The sequence below is a fragment of the Pteropus medius genome, unplaced genomic scaffold, assembly GCF_902729225.1.
Source record: "Pteropus medius unplaced genomic scaffold, Ma_sr-lr_union100, whole genome shotgun sequence".
NCBI lineage: Eukaryota > Metazoa > Chordata > Mammalia > Chiroptera > Pteropodidae > Pteropus > Pteropus medius.
In genome coordinates this window covers 18,181,488-18,204,786 of record NW_024349797.1, presented here as the reverse complement: position 1 = coordinate 18,204,786, position 23,299 = coordinate 18,181,488, and the positions used below count along the sequence as shown (strand labels likewise).

Sequence of the window (23,299 nt, the reverse complement as noted above, 5' to 3'; positions counted from 1 at the left end):
TGAGGATCAAAGCTGGATCGGAAAGGGCTTTGCAAATGCGGGAGGGCAGCCTCCCCACAAGTGCTGGTTACCTGGTACTTAATGTCATTTGTGTTTTTTGCAGAAAAGGCCCCAGCAGCTTGGCTTGTATAAATATTAATCACCAGGCCATTTCTGCTGCCGTGGTCAGGCCCCGCTCTGCAGGAATCTGAGTAATTAGGGGCCTTGGAGCCTAGAGGCCTGCTGAGGCCCAGTGGAAAATTCCCGGGGAGGGTGGGCTTTGCAGTTCCCCAAACAGGCCAGGCTCCCAGGATCACTAGGGGGCTTGTCGCCATCATGGGAACCTGCCCCTCTCCTCCTCCTCCTCTCGCTGCCCCTGCCCCTGCCCCTGCCCCTTTCGGCTCCGTCACCTCTGGGAGGAGGTGATGCCTGAAGCGGCCATTTTCCTTGTTCATTTATTTACTCACTCACGTGGAGGTATGACACTGGGTCACGCCTGGGCTGGGCATTATAGGTGACACAAGGGTGAGCCTTAGGGGACCTCTGCCCTCAAGGGCCGCACAGCTAGTGGGACAGGCAAGCTTGTCCAGGAGAGGGGAACACAGCCGCCCCACCAACTCGGCCGGATTCTGGACATAAGTGCAGAGCTGTGGTTGTCTGAATGATCAGTTCTTTCCAGGCCCGATATTGCATATGGCCTCGTTCATTCACTCCCTGAACGTCCGCTGGTGTTTACTACGAGCCGGGCGCCGTGCTAGGTGCAGAGGATCGAAAGATAAATAAGGTAGACTTTGCTCTCGGATAACTCAGAGGGTGGGGAAAATGGGATTTACTTTAAGAGTGAGGAAGGGGAGGCTCAGGCGGGGCACGGGGTAGGGGATCGCCTGCCTGGAGTCGGGGTTCGAGAGGAGCAGAATGGAGCCGACAGTGAGCCGAGCCTTGCAAAGGTGGGTAAGAGTCTCCTGGGGATGAAGCGCAGGATACAAAACACTTAGAAGTTGTCATTTTCTTTTCTTTTAATTGTCATGATAAAAAATGAGGACGGCAACAGGACTCACAGTCGAAGGGACACAAATTCACAGCCACATGTTTACATCCATCAAAGTTAGATGTTTCTAATGAAGAGAGCGCGCTGAAACTCTCCATTAGGAAACAGCTTTTCCACTGTAATAAAAGCCAGCGATGTCATCGTGAAACCAGGGACCTTGAGTAGCAAAGAGAATAGTTAAAATACCTTTTTATTCAGTAAACGACTTACATTTACAGGTTGATTATGAAAACGTTAGTAAAACACAGAAAAGGGACATTTCCGATTCTCTCGGAAGAACTGGTATCTGGAGGGTGGTTAGTTACAAGAATAAGTTTTCTTAAAACTTTGAATAGTAGAAAGAGTGTGAGGAAGCCTTCGGCTGCTGGGAGCTAGGACGGGGCACAGGGAACGGATCAGAAACGAGAGAAGGGGGAGATTTGCCCAAAGGTTAATCAGCACCCCCACCCCCATGCCTTCCACGCTTTCTCCCCAGCAGGCATTGTTGGAGGCCAGGTCACTCAAGGTCCCGGAGACACACAGTTACTGGGTGAGTGGGGGGCATGGGACAAGTTCAGCCCCATTGTCCCTCCCACCCCATTGGGTTTTTTCTCCATCCAGGCTGAGACCCCCCACAAAAGCCCAAGACAGTGGAAATGGAGAGTCACGGGAACGTCCAAGCAAAAGTCTTGCTACAGCCCACATCCCCGTCCTCTGCTGAAACTTGAACTTGAGGCATCATCCATGATCACTGCTGTTACTCAGAAGAGCTTCATTTATTCAATAACTCACAAATGGGGACAAGCGGACCTTCGGGAAACAGCGGTGTGGCATCCAAGGCAGCGTGGCCTCGTGCTGGCTTTCCCAGACGTGGCCCTGTTGGTGTTTCGGGGCCACAGAATTTTTTGTCGCGGGGGCCGTTCAGCTGTATCGCTGGCTCCTGTCCGCTAGATGCCACAAGAACCCTCTCTCCCGTGCAGGCTGTGACAACCAAAATTGTCTCCAGACATTGCCAAAGGTCCCCTGGGGGACAAAATTTTCCCCTGTTGAGAAGCACCAGCCCAGTGGTTCAGAAACTCTGTAGACCCCATTCTCTGCTGACCCCCGGACCTGGCGACCCTCCCAAACCCCTCGCAGACTCCGTGTCCTCAAGTGCAAAGACCGGAAGCCCCCTTCCTGCTAGCTTACGGGGCCGGGTCGGAACCGTCCGAGTTGTTGGGACGAGGCTTCGAACTGTCAATTCGGTGATTCTCTGATAATGGTGTTGGGGAAGAGAGACGTGGGAGGCAGACGCCGGGGTCAGCGACAGGTGGGGGGGCCCGGTGAGGAACGAGAGGGGACCCCGGCAGAGGCAGGGGTCCGGGCAGGCCCGTGTCTGCCCCATGCACGGTGCACCTGGCTACCGCACCGCCTGTCCGGTGTCTCCAAGGGCTTTCTCTGCTTTTACTACCCAAGTTACGACTTTTACCACGACTCAGAATAACGCAGACTTAAGTTCCAAAACCTGTGTCAATTTTACGGACTTCCGACCATTCCATCGTGCTCCAGACACTCACTCTGGGAGGACCTCTCTTCAGCCACTAGGATTTGCATCATTTTGTCTTCCAAACTCTGCCACTCTTCCCCTTCACCACGCCCTCCCCTCCCCCCCGAAAAAGGAAATGCTTAAGGTCTAACCGCAGAAGCGCCTGCTGGGAGCACCTGGTCACCCTTGAACTCTGGTGACCTTGGCTTCTCTGAGCGGCCGTTTTTTCTGCTTGGGGATCATACACTCTGTCCCCTGGGCTCTCGATGCTCAGTTTGCCCAGCTTCTCCCCTGTCCCTCTCACTGAGTGACCAGTGTCAGGGGCCCGTGGAGCAGGAGGGGGAAGGAGGGGCCGGGCGAGCACGGAGCATTCAGGCTCCAGTGGCTCCCTTTGGCCTTCTGGACACTGCTCCTTGGGGGTCCAGCCCACCTAGGACTTATTGGGGACAAAAGACATTTGCCGGACACAGTGAAGGGGCAGGGTGACAGCTGTCAGAGAAGACAGCGCCTGTCCGGGGGCTGGGGCTGGTCATCCAGGGCCGCCCCACGCTCCCCGGCGAACGCCCAGCACCGTGGGAGACGGCGCCCTGGGCTGAGCGTCAGAGCCTTGTCAGGTCTCCACCGATTCACCGTGTGGCCCGGCTGCCCTCCCCGACAGGCCCTGCTCAGACGCTCTCTAAGGCCTCTTCATGCCGCGAGGCTGATAAACACGTGTGCACCAGCGCGCGGCCTTCTCCGGCATGACGCTCAAAAGCCGGTCTCCAGGACCAAGACGGACCCAGCCTCAGAGGCCCGTCCTGGGACACACCGTTCCAGGCGGCTCCTTGTGGAGACGCAGAGAGAAGCAGGGAGACCACCCAGCTCGCACGACCCGCGGAGCCGGATCCCGATCTCAGGCCCTCAGCCGTGGGTTCTCAGGCACGCGGCCTGGGCTCGGTCTTCTCAAGAGAAAAACGGACAAGAATAAACGTGCACCTCCCTGCACCCACTCCTGGCCCCGAGGGCCGATTTAGTAACGAGATACCAACGAGATACCAACGCAGTGCGCAATAAACAGCAGCGGAAGAATCATTACTAATAATGTCACTGCTAATAATGATGGACGGTCACACACCTGACAGAGAGTGTCCACCTTTCCGGAAGGAATCGACAGCGGTGCAGATGGCAGGGGCTCTCTGTCTCCGGGGACGGAGTCCAACATATGCTAGCGTCTGGCGGGTGTCCAAACGTTCCATTTAGAACCGGCTGGAATTTGGCCTGTTGCCTCTCCAGCCAAGTGCCACCAGCCTGCCCTCTCCTCCTTCTCTCTCGGACCCCGGGGGCTCCCGAAAGGGGATATCATCATCTCCCTCTGGGCAACAGTAGACAGTCTCATTTGCCTCTTGACCTTGACCTCATGGACAAGGGGAAGGACAGCAATGACAGAGCAGGAACCAGCAGAGCGGCCATCTTACCTAGGCCCCTACAGGAAGTGGAACCCCCTGAGGAGGAACCTGGTCAGCGTCCTCCAAAGCTCGTGACAGCACTCACGACCTCATAAGGCAAGTGCTGCTCTGTTTAGTGAAGGGTCACTCATGCAAACAAACGCAGGTGTGGGCCACCTACAGCACGTAAAAAGGAAATCGAGGGGCAAGCACACAGAACATTCCAGCAAATGTAAGATCCCTTCTCTGAGGAGCAGCTACCGAAGAAGCCAGCCCATCCTTCTCGGCACCGACGCAAGTCAAAGCTCTGGGGCCACCTCACCCAGCAGAAACCAGATGGGAACCCCAGGCTGGCGGGTCGGAGAGAGGAACATGGTTCCCCCTGCTTGGGGGAGCCCCAGGGGTCAGCAGACGGCCTGAGCCCGACTCGCAACATGGACGAGATACAAACAGCACACAGCACGAGGGCGATGCCCAATAAACAGCAGCGGAAGAATAAACACTTCTCAACATTCTGGCCGCACGAGCCTCAGTCCTTGGGTCCTCTGTGGGACCCCTCTCTGCATGTGTCCTGAAACAGCTGGTCTCTGGGCACTTCCCTGGCCACACAAAAGGACTTGTGCTCAGCTTTAAAGGGGCAGGCAGGTGACGGGGACCCCCGCCCTAAAGCCTGGGCAGAAAGAGGGCGTCAGGCAAGGGGACGGGGGTGCCCCATTCCAAGAAGAGCCAGAGACTTCTACCTGTGGGAGCCAGAGGGGGCCACACGATGACTGGGGACTTTGGGAAACGGGCTCCGCGGACTCAGGGCCTGGCTTACATGTGCCAACTACTGAGCAGCATCCTACTGCAGAAAGAGCCTGGCCGTAGAGCTGGACAGTCCAGGTTCGAGTCCATGCTCATCACTTTCATGCTGTGTAGCCTCGGGCATGTTTCTCCACCTCTCTGGGCTTCGGGTTCTCATCTGTGTATTGGAACAACGATGCTGTCAAGTTCAAATACGTGCACATGAATCTAGCAAGGAGCCTGGACCTAAGACCCAACCGATGATGTCAGATCTCTTTTTGTCTTTCACCTAAGAGCTAAGACAGAACCCCAGCTCAGTCAGGACGGAGAGAGCATAACGCTCCGGCTGGAAATTGAACACACACATCTATCCTCATTGTCATCTGAATAATGGTGGGGAAAAAATCAATGACGAAATCATAGGAAGTCGAGATGGAATGACCCCAAGCAAACCACTGTGATCTGCACGCCAAGCCTGGGCCAGATGGTCCCGCTCCTGACCTCCTATGGCCCTGACGTGAAAAAAAAGACTTGAAGGGTGACTTTAACTGACATTCCTGGGGGAGACCCCTGTGCCCAGAAGTGCCTGTGAACACCGGCCCCTCAGGCGGCCTGGAAGGCTGGAGTCCTCGGAGCGAGAAGCCATCCTTTCTCCCTCCCCCATCACAGCCACGCAGAACCCTCGCCCCGGGGCACTGCCGTCTCCACAGGCCATTTGAGAACAGGGAGCTGCCACCTGCCTCTTACGGGGCTGCAGGCGGCCCTGGGGATGTGTGGTCTAAGCTAAGGAATCAGAGGATGTGGCCCGAGTGGCCCCACGAAGACACCGAGCATCGCCTTGTCCCCCTGGCTCTGGCCTCCCTCCTTGGGCTCTCTGTGTCAGACGGACCTTGCTCATGCGGCAGACGCGGGGGGCTGGACGGGGAGGAGGGTGCTGGGATGACGGCCACGCGATGGCTAAGGAGCCGGCCCAACCTCGAGAGCGGACCGCATCTGTGGTTCCAGAAGGCGTCACGTCCCCGTCCCTTCTCCCCGCCTGCAACGTCACGCCGGTCCTCTGTGCTCCTGACCTCCACTTGAGCTGAAGCACTTGAGGAATGATGCGTGGCTGCGGTGACAGATGTGACCAATAAGAGCTGGCGGCCATCTGCCGGCGCTGTCTGGATGTCGGGCTGGAAATCCTGTTATCACGGCCGCTCAGTGCCAACCACCCAGAGGCGCACGGCTGCCGCCTGACAATTACGATGCCCCTTTGCCTGTCGTCGCGAACACTCATTTCTCCTGAGACCACAGTGACAAATTCAGCCTTTTTGCCAATGTCCCCAAACATGCACAGGGGCTTCTTAACCAGTCTTTCGAGTCTCTCAACCACAGCTGAGGGGGGCGAGGGAAGTTTCCCAGGGGGACAGACCCTTTGCACTCTCAGACTCGTCACACAGGGAGGCTGCCTCCCCACCTGCAATGATCTCTTCCTAAGTTCTGTAGAGAAGCAAGCCCTTTCCCATCTCGCTCTGGCCTTCATGTGGGGGCTCCCTCGTTTGCCAGGTCCCCCAGCCACGGACTTCTAAGAACGTAGGGAAACTGACTTGGGCCGAGCACACTCGGGCCCACAAGAGCACCCAGTAGCCTAACCGCGTTTAAATGCAGGTGCGTGCGCCCGTTCAGGACTCTGCATCGTCTCCCGAGGGCAGCTGACGAGGCGGTGTCTGCTGGAAACGGGCTGAGAGAGCCCTGAGCCGAGTCAGCAAACGTCCCCTCTGACCTGGCCCCTTCATTAGCGTGCCCGGTGACCAGAGGCAGACCTCACCACTCTCCCGCCCATCCATCAAACGATTAGGTGGACACGAGCCTTCATTGATCCCTAAAATTCTGTGATTTTCCAGATAACAAAGAGCATCTTCTTGTTTAGTCTGAAGAATAAACGCCTTGTCAGATCTAACTTTTAAAGGTAACTTCTCTTTGTAAAAAGAAGAGCAAGTCCATCCGGCAGATAAAAACCACCCCAGAAATCTCACCATGTCACCAGTAATCCCCCCATTCTCGGCTTTTCTGATGCTTTTGGGTCTCATCAGGCGCCGAGGTGTCTGGCGACAAAGGTGCCATTTTTTAAAGTCAAATCTTCTAGGGCCCTTCAATCGATCACCACCAACATTCCAAGGGTCTGAGATTGGGCTGGGAGCACTCACATTCTGCGGGGGCTCTGGCCCCGACACCCAACACACCAGGTGTGATAAGTCTATATGGAAGCAAGACACACAAGTGATTATTTACTGCCAGCGACCGCCCGTCCAGCCACGTGGGCATCTTGAATCGAGCTGGCTGGTTCCCTCCGTCTCTTGTTCTTGGAAAACAGTTTCCAGAATTCCCCAACTCATGCCTGAAGGCTTTGCCCTGCCGCCTCCAGGGGCCGGAAGCTCATGCTCCCATATTTTCTGGATCGGCTCAACCACAGCACGGCAGATTTAAGTTAGGGCTGTGTGGGGATGTTCCAGACGCAGGGTCACTGCCCCTGGAGAGGCCATGTGCATGGCTGGAGCTCCTGGGTCTGGACCGTGGGCACAGCCACAGGCCAACAGCGACGGTGGCCCGCGCAAAGCCTCACCCACTGCGGGCCCTGCACAGGGGGAGCGTCCTGGAGCCTCAGAAGGTGAAGGCGTACACCACCCCCACCACCACGATGTTCCCCAGCGTCGCTATGATGGCTATCCAGAGCAAGACTGCGTCGTTGGAGGACCGCGGGGGCTCCTCGGGCTGGCCCTGGCCGCCGGAGGCCGCGTGGACGTTGGGGGAGGAGTTGAAGAGGGAGTACTCCGTGCTGAAGTCCTCATTGGGTGAGTCCATGAAGGCTCCTCCCATCATGGGCAGCTGGGAAGGAGGACAGAGAGAGAATTAACCGGAGTCCCGGGGGCTTGGGAAGAACCGCCGTCCAGAGGGACCTCTGCCTGGCCAAGCCACCCCCCGCGAAGACAAAACTAACATGCAGAGGGCCTCTGAACCGGGCTCTGACAGTGTATATTTGAATCTACGAAAATTAGTATGCACAGCAGCCTCAGGAGGCAGACAGCCTCATGCCCGTCTTGCAGATGGAAGCATTAAGGCACAGGGCAGCTTGGCATTGCATCCGACAGCTAGCTGGCTACTCCCCGGGGCTCACGGACCCTCCCTCTCTAGACGCCAGCCCCCTCTGCGACAGCATGGGTCGTAAAACACTTCTGATTTTCTTCTAATTTTTAAGAGTAATATATGCTCAGCATAGAACATGAAGAAAATATAAAAGAAGATAAGGGAAAAAATTAGAATCCTAATTCCACCACTTTGGCATAATCACTGTTAACACTTTAATGTTTTTCTTTTGAAATTTTTTTTCTGAGTGTGTGTGTGTGTGAGAGAGAAACAAGTTTAAACATGGAATTTGATATTCCTGTATAAAAAGTCCATCAAAATACCATTTTAACTGTTGCATAATATTCTATCATAAATACGAACCATAATTTGACCATTTCCCCTAGAACTGGAGATTTAGGAATTTCAATTTTTCCTGTTACAGATAACGCACTGATAAGCATCCTTCTGCATCCATCTGGGTGTGCGTACATGCTCGCACGCGCATTTTTATTTGGGAGCAGACTCCCAAACAGAACATCTGTGCCAGGGACACAAACATTTCAGAGCTCCCGGGGCACAGGGACGAACTCCCCAGTGGAGAGGTTCTAACTCCCAAAGCCCCCATTTCTGCACGAACGGAAAGCGAACACCAAGGTCGGCCCTGATTCCGTCATGAGAACGGAGGCTGCGGTCACCTCGGAAACAGATGCTGAGAGAAGCATCTGGAAGGCCCTCCGGCCAGCCTCTGTCTACTTCTAAGCCAGTTTGGGAGACGTCCTCTGGGTGGCAAGTGGCTCTTCTCACAGCAGTGGGCAGGTACAGTCACTGGTCCCCTGAGAATGGAATCCTTGGCGGAGAGGAGATGTGGGGGTACGCCCCCTAACTTCAGACACTGGAAGGGCCATCATGCAGAGAAGAGTGTGGCCCGCGGAGGCAGAACAAGAAAACAAGTTTCCTCTTGCTGAGTTAGACACTGACAGTTGCAGTGGTGTGGCGTGGGGGCCTCGATCACGTCAAGCTCAGAAAAATACTCGTCGGCTTGTTGAAGAGGGGGACACCAGGACATAATGGACCTATGGCCAATGTTCAAGGTCAGTGTTATCTATAAAGGCTATGTTTCCTGACCATGACTTCCGGGAAGGCAGAGACCTCCACTCTATTTCCCACAGTGTCCCCAGTGCCTCGAACAGCACAGACACTCAAAAGAATGAATTCGAGGACCATCAGCCAGGAGTCCTGAGGGCACGACGAGATTTGGCCCCAGAGCTAACGTGTCCTTGATGTACGATCTGGGGCGGTTCCTTAGCCTCTCTGGGGCTCAGGTTTCCCATTTAAAAATGGGCAAATTAACATAAACTAACTGCCTTATGGACAGGAGCTGCCGGAAGGCTCTCACACTACGGGACAAATGGTTTCTGGGGGCAGGGAAGGGGGAACAAGTCACAAAATAAACCCAGATACAGTTCCTGAAATTAAAAACATGCCTACAGAATGATACTACATATTATGCATGGATCCACACGCATGGAAGTAAAAGTATAAACATGGATTGCGAATATATAAGCCAGGTTCACAGTAGCAGGTGCCTCTGAGAAAAAGGGATGTAAGGACAAAGGAGACCGATATTGCCTGTAATATTTTATAACGAGAAAACATGAGCGAACATGATGAAATATTGCTTAAATGATCTATCCTGGTCAGTGGGCCTACGGGTGTTCGTTACTTTTTGGTACTTTTAAACTGTATCACCTTAACAGCGATGCTTTGAACAAAGGAATGCGTAAGTTACCATCATTACTGTGGGACCAGCTGCTGTCGGAAGCCAGGATGGTGCCCCAGCCCACAGGTCCTGTCCCTCAGTGTTGGGGTCACCTCATAGAGGGGTTTAGGAGGGCATGGGCTGTGGTGGACACGGGGACACCGATCTCTGGGGACCTCACTGTACTTCCCCTTCCCCCCATAGCAGAAATGCTCGGAGGAGAGGGGAGCCTTCCTGGTCCCCGTCTGTCCCTGCTGAGGAGACAGAGGTGACATAAATCTTCTCTACGCTGGGCCTCTCCCAAGAAAGGAACAGAAAACGCTTTCAAAGGGACATCTGCCAAGCATGGTACCCGGACCGGCTCGGCCACGTCCCCGCACAAAGCCAGCCTTCAGGGGAAGGAGGGGAGGGACAACGGACTTCTGCCGATGGACGCTCTGTGAAGGGGGCGCTGGCCGTGCTCTGGTCCCCCAGACCCGCCTTCCTTAGAAGGCCATCCACAGGCCCTGGCACTGCAGCAGCCTGGCTGCGGGCTGTGGGTTTTAAAGGTAAATTTGTACTGGAGTAAAAGCATTCATATTTTCCCCCTGCCTCCCTGGGGCCAGGAGATGGGGGTTCTGGCCCCCCGCCCCCCGGAGTCCTGCCTCCCTCTCTGAGCCTCGCATTGAACATAATTATAATAAAAAAATTACCCTTACAGTAACAGATGTGTCTGACATTCAAGTTTAAGTGGGCATCCTGTATTTTTATTTGCTAAATCCAGCAACTCTACACATGGCCAATCTGAGAAACAGCTGCAATTTCAGAATTTGTGCAAAGGACCACGCCCTCAGTTTTATCTCTTCAGAGCATGCCATCTGTGGCCCAGGCTCTCTCGGTGACCTAGTTCACTGGAAAATTCCAGGGCCACCTCCGGTCAGCCTACAAACACTAGCTGATAATTCCTTTCATCACGAAATTCTCGCAGGGTCTCCGTGGCCCAAATATAAAGGCTGGAGAGACGTGGGGGACCATCCAGCTATTTGTTATTCGTTCTACAAACACGGAAGGGCAGCTCTGCACCAGGAGGGAGGATAGATACTAGGGATGCCAAGGGTACCCCGTGACCTCTGACCTTGAAGGGCTCAACATTCCGAAGGAATACAGACTCAAACACGCGCTCGTGGGCCTGAAACACGTAGCGTCCTGCTGTAAACCCCGATGCTTGCGAGAGTAATTTTGAGTGCCATCCTGACTGTCACGCAGGGCGGGCCCTGGGCGCCCAGGGCAGGGACCCCCGCCCGCCGCCCTCTCAAGCCTCAGGCTAGTGGAGCTCTTTGGCTTTTCTCCATTTTTCACTTTTGGATCTGGTTAATTTTCAATGAATTCCTTTTGGAGCAAGTGAAAAGGAATGGAAAACCCAGTGCAAGGTAAACGGAGACGCCCTGACAGTGCCTTCTGGAGGTGGGGGCAGAAGACCCGTCAGGGCGGGGGTGTCAGGGAGAGGAGGCGGCCCCGAGCTTTCCCTTCCCGCGTGTGGAATCTTACTCATCAGCACAGATCCCAGGAGGCCCTGTGGGGATCGGGCAGCACACTGCTGAGGCCACGGGCCCCTGATCCGGGGCGAGGTGGTGGGGGGAGCCCCGTTAACGGGCAGAAGATGCCCCCCAGGGACGGCACTCCTGGCTCCAGGCCCACCGCGCCTCCTGGACCGGGCGTTCTTGCTGGAACGGGGCTTCCCTTCCAAACAGGATTCCAGCCCCAGACCCACGGGATCCTTATACAAAAGTTAAAATACAATGACAAGTCTTCTTGTGCCGCTAAGACCGAGTAAGCCCATCACAGGGCACAACTAGGAGCTATGACGATACACACATCGAGCTCCTGAGAACCTGCAAGGCAGGCGGGAGCAGGTGGGTGGCAGGCGGGAGGAACCCGGGGGGCAGAGGGCCCGGCCAGCTCACTGCGGTCCTGCCTTCTCATCGCCCAGCTCCCGCAGCGCAAGCCCCAGGAGGAACCCCCTCTTTCTAGGCAGAGGATCGAGAAGAGGGGTTCCTGGAGCTGAAGACTTTGGAGGGAGCACCCCATTTCTTTCTCGTTTCTCTTTTCTCTCCCTGGCCCCACCCCGGGGCCAGCCTCAGTTGCTGGGCTGCATTTCTACAGCAGTGATGGTGGTGGAGGGACACGGGGACCTAAAATGCAAGAGGAAACCCTCCTCTCGGGACTCAGGGACTGAGGAGCTGCGCAAAGGGCCCCGTGGTCAGGGGAGTGTGAGTGAGAGCGTCTTCTGCTTTTTCTTTTCCTCTTCTCTCTTGCTTTGCCCGGCGGGCATTCGGCAGCACTGGAGGATCAAGTTGACGGAAACGCTGAATTTCCAGCCACAGGGTCAGCCAAGAAGGCCCTTGGGAGCCAAGAGTGTCCCGGGGTGGGGGGACAGCTCGTGAAGGGGATCCGCCATGCTGTCTAAGAACCTACACACATTCTGGGCTCGCGCCCAGCTGTGCCTACACAGAAGCGACCCAGAGATGCGTAATAATAAAGCCTCTGAGAATGGAACTACCAAGCCCAGACCCACCCCTGAGAGACGGATGTGCAGCATGGACCCAGGCAGCATTACCGAGGCTTGACCTTGGTTTCATTGGCAAATTCTGCCAATGTAAGGAAGGATAATGTCGACTCCACACAATCTCTTCCGGAAGAGGAGAGGACACTTTGCAACTCGTTGTGTGGAGCGCGTCCCACACCGCGTGAACGAGGCCAGCATGACCCCGCTGCCGAAATCACGGCAGGTCAGTGCCCTAATTACACGTGGACCAAAAGCAGACTCAGATACCAGCAAACAATCCAGCAATATGTAAAAAAGACAATGCGAGGCTGGCTCGACATTCAAACATCGAGTTAATTCACTACACGCAAAGGCGTAAGAAGGAAAAAGACATAATCATAATAATAGATGCCGAAAAAGCATCTGACAACCACATATCCATTCGCGATAAAAACTCTTAGCAAATTAGAAACGGAAGAGAACTCCTTACATCTGATAAAGAATGTCTACGAAAACGACAAACGAGAGGCCTACAGCCAGCATTCTACTTAAAATATTTTTTAAAAATCAGTTGTATTTCTACATTCGAGCAATAGACAATTAAAATGTTTTAAAAATCTTAATTACAAGAGCACCAAAAAAATAGAAGGCAGTATAAATCGAACAAAATATGTGCATGATCTGAATGCTAAAAGCAACACAATGTTGATGAAATAAATCAAAGAATATTTAAATAAGTGAGAAATACTGTGGTCAAGAACTGGAAGATTCAATATTGTTAAGGTGTGAATTCTCCCCTAATTGGTGTCTAGATTCAATGTGATCCCAATAAAAATCCTAGCAGGTATTTTTGTAGACATAGGCGGGCTGATTCTAACATGCACAGCAAAAACATAGTACTAAGTCTAGCCGAAACACTTTTGATAAAGAAAAACAAAGTTGATAAACTCAAGGTACTGTATTTCAAAATTTACTATAAAGCTAGAGTTATCAAAACAGCGTAGTGTTGGCAAAAAAAAAACAAAAACAAAAAACAAAAAAAAACCAGACACACAGATGAATGAAATGGAACAGAGGGCACAGAAACAGATTCACATAAATACGATCAATTGACTTTTTAGAAAATTGTGGGTGGTGGCCAGGGTGCTTCTCTGCCCCCCACAGTGCACAGGACAGCCCCTGACGACACAGAATTACCCAGCCCCACATCTCAAGTGTGTAGGGTGAGAAATGCTGATTATTATAAAGGTCAAACACAGACAAAATTAATATCTGATGTCAGATTCGGGCTACAGTTGCTCCTGGGGGTGGGGAAGATCTGGGAAGAGGCCCGGGGCGGGTGGGGGGGGTGGTTTCGGGCCGTGGGCCTGGCCGTGTTCTGATCTGGGTTCTGCGTACACCGGCACACCTGGACGACCTGCATCGAGCGGCACACCTCCCTGTGTGTTCGTGACACTTCAAAAGTCATCCTTCAAGACAGAGGGAAAGGCGAGGCTTGCGCAGGAATCTTGAATTTGACTCAAACGACCTTGAGACGGAGCTTCTACTCAGACGACTCACACCGCGTTGAGCCGTCACGTCCCCTGTCAGAACATGGCAGAGCCGTCCTTGCAAAGTGGGCGACGTGGCAGGCAGTAACCCACACGTGCGGGGGGCAGGGACCCCGCAGGCCCCGAGCGTGCACAGGCAGAGGCCATGCAGGGCGCCCTAAGGGCAGAGGCCAGAGTGGGGTGCAGGGTGCAGCCGCCTCCGGGCGCACCTGCAGTGTGGGTCTTCAGAACTGCTGAGGACGTGGGGAGGGTCGCTTTTACTAACGCCTCCACAAAAGTGGGCCCAGAAACTGCCTCTGGAAAGGATTCGGGAGTTTGTCCGAGGCCAGTTCCTCAGGTGGCAGAGGGCAATCAGAAGTGCTGTGAGTGTGCGTGTGTGTGAATGAGTGTGTGTGCGTGTGAAAGAATATGTACGCACAAGAGAATTCCCATGCACAGGTGAATGAAACTTTGCGACCGACACACCAGTCCAAATTCAGAATCTGGGTCTGTAGGCGACGTGCCTTAAGTGACTCCTCGTTTGAGGCCTTGCATGTCTACAAACCCGCTTTGCATTTTATCCTCCAAGGAGTCCCCAGGGGGAGACCGGACAGAGCCTCAGAAGGAGCAGAGAGGACACCCAACGTAAACAGCTGGGTGAAGATAGTAGGGAGGAGTCTGGGCGCCTAAGAAGTAAGCAGCAGAGGTAAGGCACGGAGGTCAATCCTGGTATCTCCGCAACAGAAAGCCACCTTTGGCCAAAGGGCCCAGCTCTGGCTGCAGGCGTCGAGGTCCGAGTGACACATCGGCAAGTCCGCCTGTCTGAGCACACGAGGGAAGTCCCTTTCCAAGAGCGGGCCTTCGGGCGTGCAGTATTAATCGGAAGCAGGACGGTACCATGCTCTCTTACTTCCTCCCCTGAGACCTTTGGAAAGTGCTGGAAGAAATGCTAACAAGCACAGGCTTGATGACGTCTCCTTAACGAGCGGTTTATGCCAAGGGCACTATGGAAATTTACAAGTTGTAAAAATAAAGCTTGGCATGGCTCATGCCGGGAAGAAGAGACCCCAAAATAAAGCCGGAGCCACCCTCTGTGAAAATGACACACGTCTGAGTCCTCTAAGATCTGAGGGAAACGCGGCATTTCATGGAGTCCGGCTCGGGGTCATCAGTTGCTCTTCGACTCCAGGTCATGAGTGATTGAGGAAGGCCATGGGCAGATGTCAGGCTCGAGTCCTGGGCCTCTGGGGCCAGCAGAAGAGGGTGACGCCTTCGCAAGCCGTCCCACCGCCCCGGCTCCACGACGTGCCTCTCTCTCCTGTCGCCTGCTCCGTGCCCACCCTGTGCCCGCCCTGATGAGCGAAGGTGTCTCGGAGGGAGGCGGTTTTACAGACGGCAAAACCGAGACTTCGACAGGTTAAACACCTCCAGAGTCCCGGAGCCTGAGTCCCAGCTGCTTCAGTGTCATGGGCTACGCTGCAGTACTCCGGGATCACTACGACGCCATCGGCAGTCTCCGCGGTAGCCCAGGGCTGGGCGCCTGGAACACGGAACGCGTTAAAGGTGACAAGGCGCCGACAGACAGACGCTTCCCACGGAAGCTTCTGCTGCGAACGCCGTGTTCTGCCCGGCGATGCCCCGGACCCCACCACGTGCTGGTTCCGACGGAGGCAGAAGCGGTGTCGGCGGGTGGGCTCTGCCTCCTTCTGTAAATGTCGATGCCGACGGCTGGAGTCAGCGCCAGCTGGTTTGCAGTGAGCGTCCCCGGCCCCATCTGAGTGTCGCACGTCTGAGGATGGCGTCCAGGCTTCCGCATCCTGAGTCCCGCAGGCCTTCTCGTTCCGTCATCCGCCCTGGCACACTGTGGAGCGATGTCTTGCAGAGAACTGGCCTCCAAACTTGGCTATTTTTCGAAAGAGGCCATAGAAAAAAGCAGTTCTGTTCTTTTATCAAACTTGACAACATACACACAGCCACCCCCCTTCCTGTGTTTTTCTTCCAATATTTGCTGCCTCATAGCAATACTTGCCACTCTTTTTGGCTAATGTTTACCACCCCATGAGGTGGGGACCACGCTCACACTTGTCTGAGAGAGGAAACCCCACAATCACCTCTGCGACCTCCGGAAGTGGACATCTCCGTGTGCCAACGCTGTGTGGGGCGAAGGGAGACGCGGCTTCCCTCAGAGGGAAGGCAGAGGTCGCGCCTGCGGCACCCCAAATGCGACAGGCCACAGTGCCATCGGGACTGGCGTTGAGAACTTTTCGAGCAACGTCTATGTTGATTTTGGCGCTACTCTCAGTAGCACTGAAACACTGTGACATCAGTCTTGGTCAGTAGCGTCTCTCCCAGGGTCACGGCTCAGCGCTTAGGGACGGTGATGGGTCACATCTGATCCCCCGCACCGACCACACTGGCCTTCTTACCTCTCCCTGAACGGGACGAGCCAGGCGTTTCCACACGGCCACCTCGCTGCTCACGCTGCTGGCTTCGCCGCATGCTCACCTGCACCTCCGCTGACTGCGGGTCCCCGGACTGCGGGTCCCCAGACTGCGGGTCCCCCGACTACGTTCACGCCCCCTGCTGAGTGGGCCCAGCGGGGATGAGCAATAACTCCCGAGGAAGAGCCGCTCCGGACTGGCCAGCGTGACTTCGCGGTGGTGCCTCATCTGCACACCAGCCCGGCCTCAGGTGGGTGACTGGGGGCTCAAAGAGGGGAAGTCCTTTCCCTGAGCTTGCACAGCTCATAAATCACTGATCGGGAATCAAAATCCAGGGTTGCCCTTGTTGTCACTCTAGGCAAATTAATGGCTCTCTCCAACGGGGCCCTAAACTAATTTGTTCCCACAACTGACGAAATATTTATTACGTGACATTATATTCTGCTACGTTTATTGTATTATTGTATAATAGACTACATTACTTTATATTATGTTACATTATCACTAGCTGTTTACTCAACATTACAGTGTGTTGTTAGTTACGTTACATTATAGTACAATATGTTACAGTGAACTAACATTACAACATATTCTGTTATGTTACATTATATTACGTGGTATACTTAGCTGTGCACTTATTTACCTTTCTTAGAGACTGTGATCTCTTTAAGGACACAAGCTGAATCTAACATCTCTTTGCATCCCTAGTGCCTAGCACATCTACTCAGAGTAGACACTAAAAACATTTTTATTAAAAAAAAAGTTTGCTCAATTACTTGCTGTGCATCACGCGCACGCACACACATACACACACACACACACACACGGTGGATGAGGTGGTTCTATGCTCTTTGGCCTAATGTGTCTAGACCCACACAGGACCCAGAAAAATAAGGATATTTTTGAAAAGGCTGAGAACATTATAGAATTAAGAGGAAAAGGCAAATTCACCACTTTTGAAACTCATTGCCACAGAAACTCAGCACAGTACGGTGGGAGAAAACGCCTTCTGGTAGGAGCACAGCATCTTGGATTATCCACTATGGACGATCACTGCCTGGGGGCGGGACAGAGCTCCCAGGACTGTCCACAGTGCAGCCATGGTCCACAGTGAGAACTCAGGGGCCACACTGGTTTTCAGAGGAGGCTGGCTGAACCCCTAAAGGAAAAACAGCCAAGACCGGCTGGGGGTGCTGCCACCCTCCCCGGGTGCATGTGGCCGTGGCTCCCTGCGGGCGGAGGGGTTGCAGTGTCTCTGTTGGTTCAGCTACGGGACCCTCGGGCCACCTTTGCTGCACATCAACAGCTGAGCAAAGATCAAACGATGTGTTGTCATAAATTAGTACCTATTCTGCCCCAATTAATTCAATGGCCTCTTTGGAGTGATTCACTAGCGCAGTGGAACCAAGTGGGAGTCTCGTGTGAGCCCACATCCTCCTCATCGTACGAAATTCTCTTTCACCGACTAGAAAATAGTCCCAGGGCCTTAGGGGTGATGGGTGGGAAATTCGTTGGTTCATTTGTTTGCTCGTTCATTGGCTAAACAAGTAGCTACGACATGCTGGGCCAGACTCTCCCCTGGATGTCCGAGGGAACGTTTTTAGAATGCCTGTCTCCTCTCTCCCACCAATGAAGCTGCGCTCCTCGCTCTTCCATGGGGACAGGGTGTGAGCAGGAAGAAGGGACAGACACGGCGGGCAGGACTAATGTCCTAGGAAGTTTCTGGAAGGCTTTGACGAGGAGGTGCCCCTTGGGAAGGGTCCCCCAGGAGGAAGCCTGCCAGGTAGAGAAGGGGGTTGTTATTATGAGTCCACACCTGGTTAGCAGAAATCTCTCGCCATCCTTCACTGGCTGTGCTGGGTACCGTCTCGGAAAACTGGTGACTGCCGAGGCAAGCCCGCTCAGGTATGTCTGCACGCCAGAGAAAGACCCTTCTCCCCCGTCCGTGTCCAGAGCCATGTCAAAGCCCCCTGCCTGTGCATGAGAGGGAGAGAGCCCAGTGTGCTGTGAAGAAAGCAGGGAGAGGTTCGAGAAAGGAGGCCGGCAGCACATACTTGCAAACTCCTGGCCAGAGAACGAGGCTGCTCAGAGTTGGCCTGAACAGACTCCCAGGATGGAGAAGGCAAAGTGCCAGCAAAGAAAATAAAGACCGGGTCGTGACTTCCGTTATTTTTCAGAGAGACCTACCTCATAGTCCTGCCCCCCGGGTCGGGAGGATTTTTAAGAAGAACCTTGATTCTATTTAAGCTGCCACATCCAGAGAGAGGGCTACTACCTCTTCTCCGCCCTTTGTCCCTGAGCACAGCCATCCACCATCAGGGGCTCGGCCAGGGGCAAGGACAGCTGAGACCTTGTCCTACAGCTGCGAATCGGTAGCTGCTTATACCCTCTCTGGCCTCCGTGAACCAAACTTTCAGACAGGTGTGGTGATCCGTGCCTCATCCACCTCCCGGAGATCTTGTGAGCATCGGATGAAAAGATTTTTCTTTTTCTGCGATGCAGGTCGTGGTTTCACCACGTACTGGCACCCTCTTGTTTTGTGATTCAGGGCAGCGAGGACCCGAGCTGTCGTCTTCAATCCTGAGTGTTCTGCACACAGCTGGTACTCGATAAATGCTCATTGGCTTGTTTGGATGGAATCGAGTCTGTATTATGCTTCACAGGAAACCAGCCTGTGGGAGAGAAACTCCCTCCGAGCCATGCTGTATTCTTCCCAAGAGTAATTAGGGCCCTCGGAGGGCTAATGAGGCCCGAAACACCCAGGAAGGATGCACTTGACGGCCCAGGGGCCAAGAACGCACTTCAGCCCTCTGCTGAAAAACACCTGATCAGCTGAAAAGTTTGGAAAGGGGATCTGGGCCTGTTCCTTGAGGGGTCTGGCAAGGGGGGCCACTCGGAGGAGGAGCGTTGAGGGACCCCGATCCTTATGAGGGGCTGGAGGGAGCTGGAGAGGAGCGATTTCCTCTAAGACGAAGCTGAAAAGGTCTCCCTTCCGATGGAAAACACAGTCCCGGGGTCTCAAATGATGTAAAGACGCACAAGTCATCTCGGTGTCATCTTCAGCAACAGGCAGGGAAGAAAGAAGAGACGAGAAACAAAGGGGTGATCCAAACATCCGCTGTTCTTTTTGGCTTGCTCTCTTTCCTGATTAACTGGGATCAGAGACTGTGGTGCTCGTCACATGGTTGATGTGAAGAGAAGGAAGTCTCAGGCCGGGGTACAAATTCAGACCCTGTCCCCACAGATGGTGCAACCACAGGCACGTGACCTCGCCCCAAGCCCATTTCCTCACCTGACCTGGAGGACGACAGCCTGACTGCCAGGCCGTGGGGCGGTTGAGAGATGATGTGTGTGCGCAGCAGGCCCTCAGCGAGTGGAGCGCCTTGCTGGAGAACAGTGAGCAGATAAGACAGCTGCCTGGCAGGGCTGCTGACTTCCAACCCTGCCGAAGGGCCAGGCCGGCTGGATGGAGGATTTATCTTCAGGGAGTTAGATAACTCATTAAGGAGGGATGCATACAGTTACTGAGATAGAAGACAAAGCATTAGAATAATTGTCCCACTGAGGATTAGTGAGAAAGCTGTGGAATTGTGCTGAAGTGTTTCTTTCTTTAAATCTTGCTCATCCAAAGGCATCATCTATCACATACTGGTTATACAATGACTAATGAGTTTCACTGAAAAGAAAATACAGTAAGTTACACACACACACACACACACACACACACACACACACGCACGCATGCACAATCATATCTCTTACTGAACCCAGCCAGCCCTAGCAATTGCACTGGGCCCTCCTGGTGGCTGTGGTCGCTATTTGTCAAACACGTATACAAGAGCAAGCAGCTCTTCGATTAAATTTATGTGGGGCGACAACACACAAGCCCAATGGCAACATGCAACACCAAACCCCAACTATTCCAACAGAGAGGAAGTGCAGGATGAAGAGCCGGGCCACCTGTATTCCATGTCCGATTAGGCTACCACGGAGCTGTGTGGCCGTAGGCCAGTCCCTCACCCTCTCTGAGCTTTATTTCTCTCCTCTGTAAAATGGGGCTGAGGACACCTCCCTCACTGGAGTGCTATGAGGACTTTAGGAGCTGACAGATGTAAAGACCTGAGCTCAACACCCGGCACAGGTCGTGGCACCAGGTGGACAGTAATTTAATAAGCTGCCATATTTCTTAGTTACTAGTATTATTATTATTATAATTAGTAGTAGTTGCTGGTGGCAGTGTGTTTGTTTCCCTTACTTTAAGACGGTACATCCTCTGGAAAGAACCTTTGCAAACGGTGTACTTAGGAGCTCAACAGTCTCCTTCCAACTGAAGAGCGTAACAACTATGCAGTGAGCGGGGGAGACGGGCTGGAGTGCGTCTTGGGATCGGGGAACACTTGGCCCACCCCCTCCACAGACGGCATCTTGGATCCTCCGACGTTTGGTGGGACGGATGCAGGGCTTACGCCTCGTCAGGCAGACACGTGTTTGGTGGGCAGAATCCCTGAGGTTGGGTGCGGCTGGGAGGGCAGAGGCCCCTGGCTGAGGAAAAACGCGAGTGAATGAGGAAGACAGAGGGAGAAAGGGCCCTCCCCTGCGGGCAAGCCCTGCACTGCCAGCCCCTAGTGAGCGAGGGGGGGCGGCGGGATGCAAGCCATCTGCTCAAAGAAACGCAACATGCTGCTTATCCACTGGCCCGATACACGTGCAGAACACTGGGGGTTCTGCACCCCGCAAGGCACATCACCACTGGCTCAGCCGGCTCAGCGTTCCTCGTCAACAGGGCCACCACATTCCGACTGAACGGCTGAGGAGACCGGCTCTGAGGAGCGAGGCCGGAGGACTTGCCGAGGTCCCGCCGCACGTGGCAGCCCCCCCAGTCCCGACCGCCTTCATCTTCTACGCAGGATGACTTTGTCCCAGCCCCGTGTTCTGCATGAGGAAGAATGGCCGGGTCCGGGCCAGCTAGGGCCCCGCGTGTCATCTGCACAGATGACCACCTGGGGGGCGGGAAGTGAGAAGAGCCACGAGAATGCTACAGAAAAAGAGCACCTCCTTAGCGCGTAGGGTCCAGGGCACCTGGCTTCATGGGACAGGGGGCTCTGAACCTGGCCTTGAAGGAGGGGAGGGAGCATTCGGGACACAAAGCACGGAGAGCTCGGGCGGACCATCAGGAGCTGCGCGTGGCTCAGCCTGGCTGGAGTGGAGACCAGGAAGGTGCTTGTGCGGCCTGGGCCGAGACAGGACACCTGAGTCTGCTCATGGGGACTGGAGGTCAGCCCAAGGAGTGAGACTTTTCCCTCAGGCGGGGGAGCCACCGAAGAGTCACCGTAGGAGACAGTCACCTGGTAGGGGTAACCAGAGACAATCCACCAGGTGAGAGGCACCCCACGGTCCAGGAGGGAGAAGGGACTCGGCCAAGGGCCGCAGCAGTGGCCCGGGAACTTGGGGACGGATGTTTCCGTGTCAAGAAACAGGCCACCCACCAGGGTCCCTGCAGCAGGGGCTGTCCTGGGTAGAGAACATCCTGCGAGCTACGCTGCTGACCGAGCGAGCGGCGAGCTCAGCACGGCGGTTGGCAGCAAAGATGCCCAACCCCCGCCTTCAACCCCCCTCTGCCACTCCGTCGTCGCATGACTTGGGCGAGTGCCATGACCTTTGGCCTCAGATTCCTAACCTGTAGACCGGGAACGACAAGAGCACTTCCTGCACCAGGTCCTTGTGAAAGACTCACACGCGTGAAGCGCTTCGAGGAGCACTGGGCACTTAGCAAGTGCCCAGTAAATGTCAGGTCAGGTCACTATTACTACCGCTATATGTTCAAGGCCAGCTGCACACGTCGGCACAGCCGCCGTCCAGAATGAACCGGTGTGGCAGGTGTAACTGAGCCTGGTCTCAGATCTGTAAACCGACTCCAAAGTTATGACCTGCTCAGGCACATGGCAGAGCTGCGACCGTGGGGTTGGAGCCCCCAGGGCGCCCTCTGGCCACCGGTACAGGACATGAATGACCCTCCAGCTGCTCTCTGCCCTCCGGCGGCCTCCCAGAGGTGCAGGCAGGGCTGGCCAGAACGCGCCATTCTGTGAAGGCCGGTCTTTTTGGCTCCTGGACTTGCGTCCATCCTGTCTGATCCAACGTGTGTCTGACTTTTTTTTCTCGTTTTCAAATTTCATGTAGAAATAAAAGACACACACACACATGTACTGTAACCCAATGTGATGAACATGTTGCATCTTGCAGCAGATGTGTAATCTAACTCGCCCATGCCCAGGGCGAGTTAGCCGAGGAACAGAACAGTGGATGCTAGTCCCTTTCTTTCTCCCCCAGAAGAGACGCTCTGGAGCGACCTCAACTTCCACACCAAAAATAAGTGACAAGAAAGAGAAATCCTACTTATGCATGAAGAAATGTAAATACGAGTTAATTCGGTTACCTCGTTCCATGAAAGCCACTAACGCTGCCGCTATTTGCGTGGCTCCACACTTGAGAGCCTCGTGCAGAAATTTATTGAGAGCCGGCATGAAAATGAAAATGAATTCTACGGCGGAAAAAAACTCGATAAAAATTATATCAATGTGAGATTCATTGGTTTTTTCAGAATATTGTTGTTTCAAGGTATTAAGTCATTTTTGAGCCTCTATTTGCTGATTTTGACTTTTTCCTGTTACAGTCCCTGTTCAACAGGGTACAAGTGCCTCCCTTTCGACATCTCCTTCAGCCGAAAACGTGAGAGCCGTCGCTCCGTGAGGGGGAGGAAAGCGAGCTCTCTGCTCGCCAGGTCAGACGCGCAGAAGCCCGTGCAACACCCCACACAAACCTCGGCAACGTGGCTGGGCGGCCGGCTGTGTGCGGAAAAACATAATGTTAACTTCGATTAAAACCTGTTCAGAACAGGTGAGGGATCGGAGTCCTTGAAGGGGTGTCCAGCCCAAACTTAGACTATTAATCCCCACCCCCGCCCCAGGAGTGTTTTTAAAAGATGCATAATTTTAAATAAGCTGGCAGGCTTGGGTCAAGATGGCGATTCTGACTCATGTGACAAGAACCCAAGGACCAGGTCAGGCAGGGACATAAAGACAGAGGGGGAGAATCAAGTGCGGGACGTATGGGCTCCACGCCATGGCGGCTACAGGTTCTGTTTTGTTCTCCCCACCAGGCCCAGAGAGGATGCTTCACGGACTGAATCCCTCATGACGCTTCTGG

General features: G+C 54.2%; 1 protein-coding gene across 1 annotated transcript in view; it reads right to left on the bottom strand.

Moving 5' to 3' along the window:
- Positions 1-977: 977 nt before the first annotated feature.
- The window catches only part of CUNH14orf132 (chromosome unknown C14orf132 homolog), a 124,725-nt gene continuing 102,403 nt past the window's right edge, over positions 978-23,299 (bottom strand). Inside the window, exon 3 of the mRNA XM_039884356.1 lies at positions 978-7,603. Coding sequence (XP_039740290.1) covers positions 7,379-7,603 — 225 coding nt within the window. The 3' untranslated portion in view covers positions 978-7,378. The remainder of the gene's footprint in view (positions 7,604-23,299) is intronic.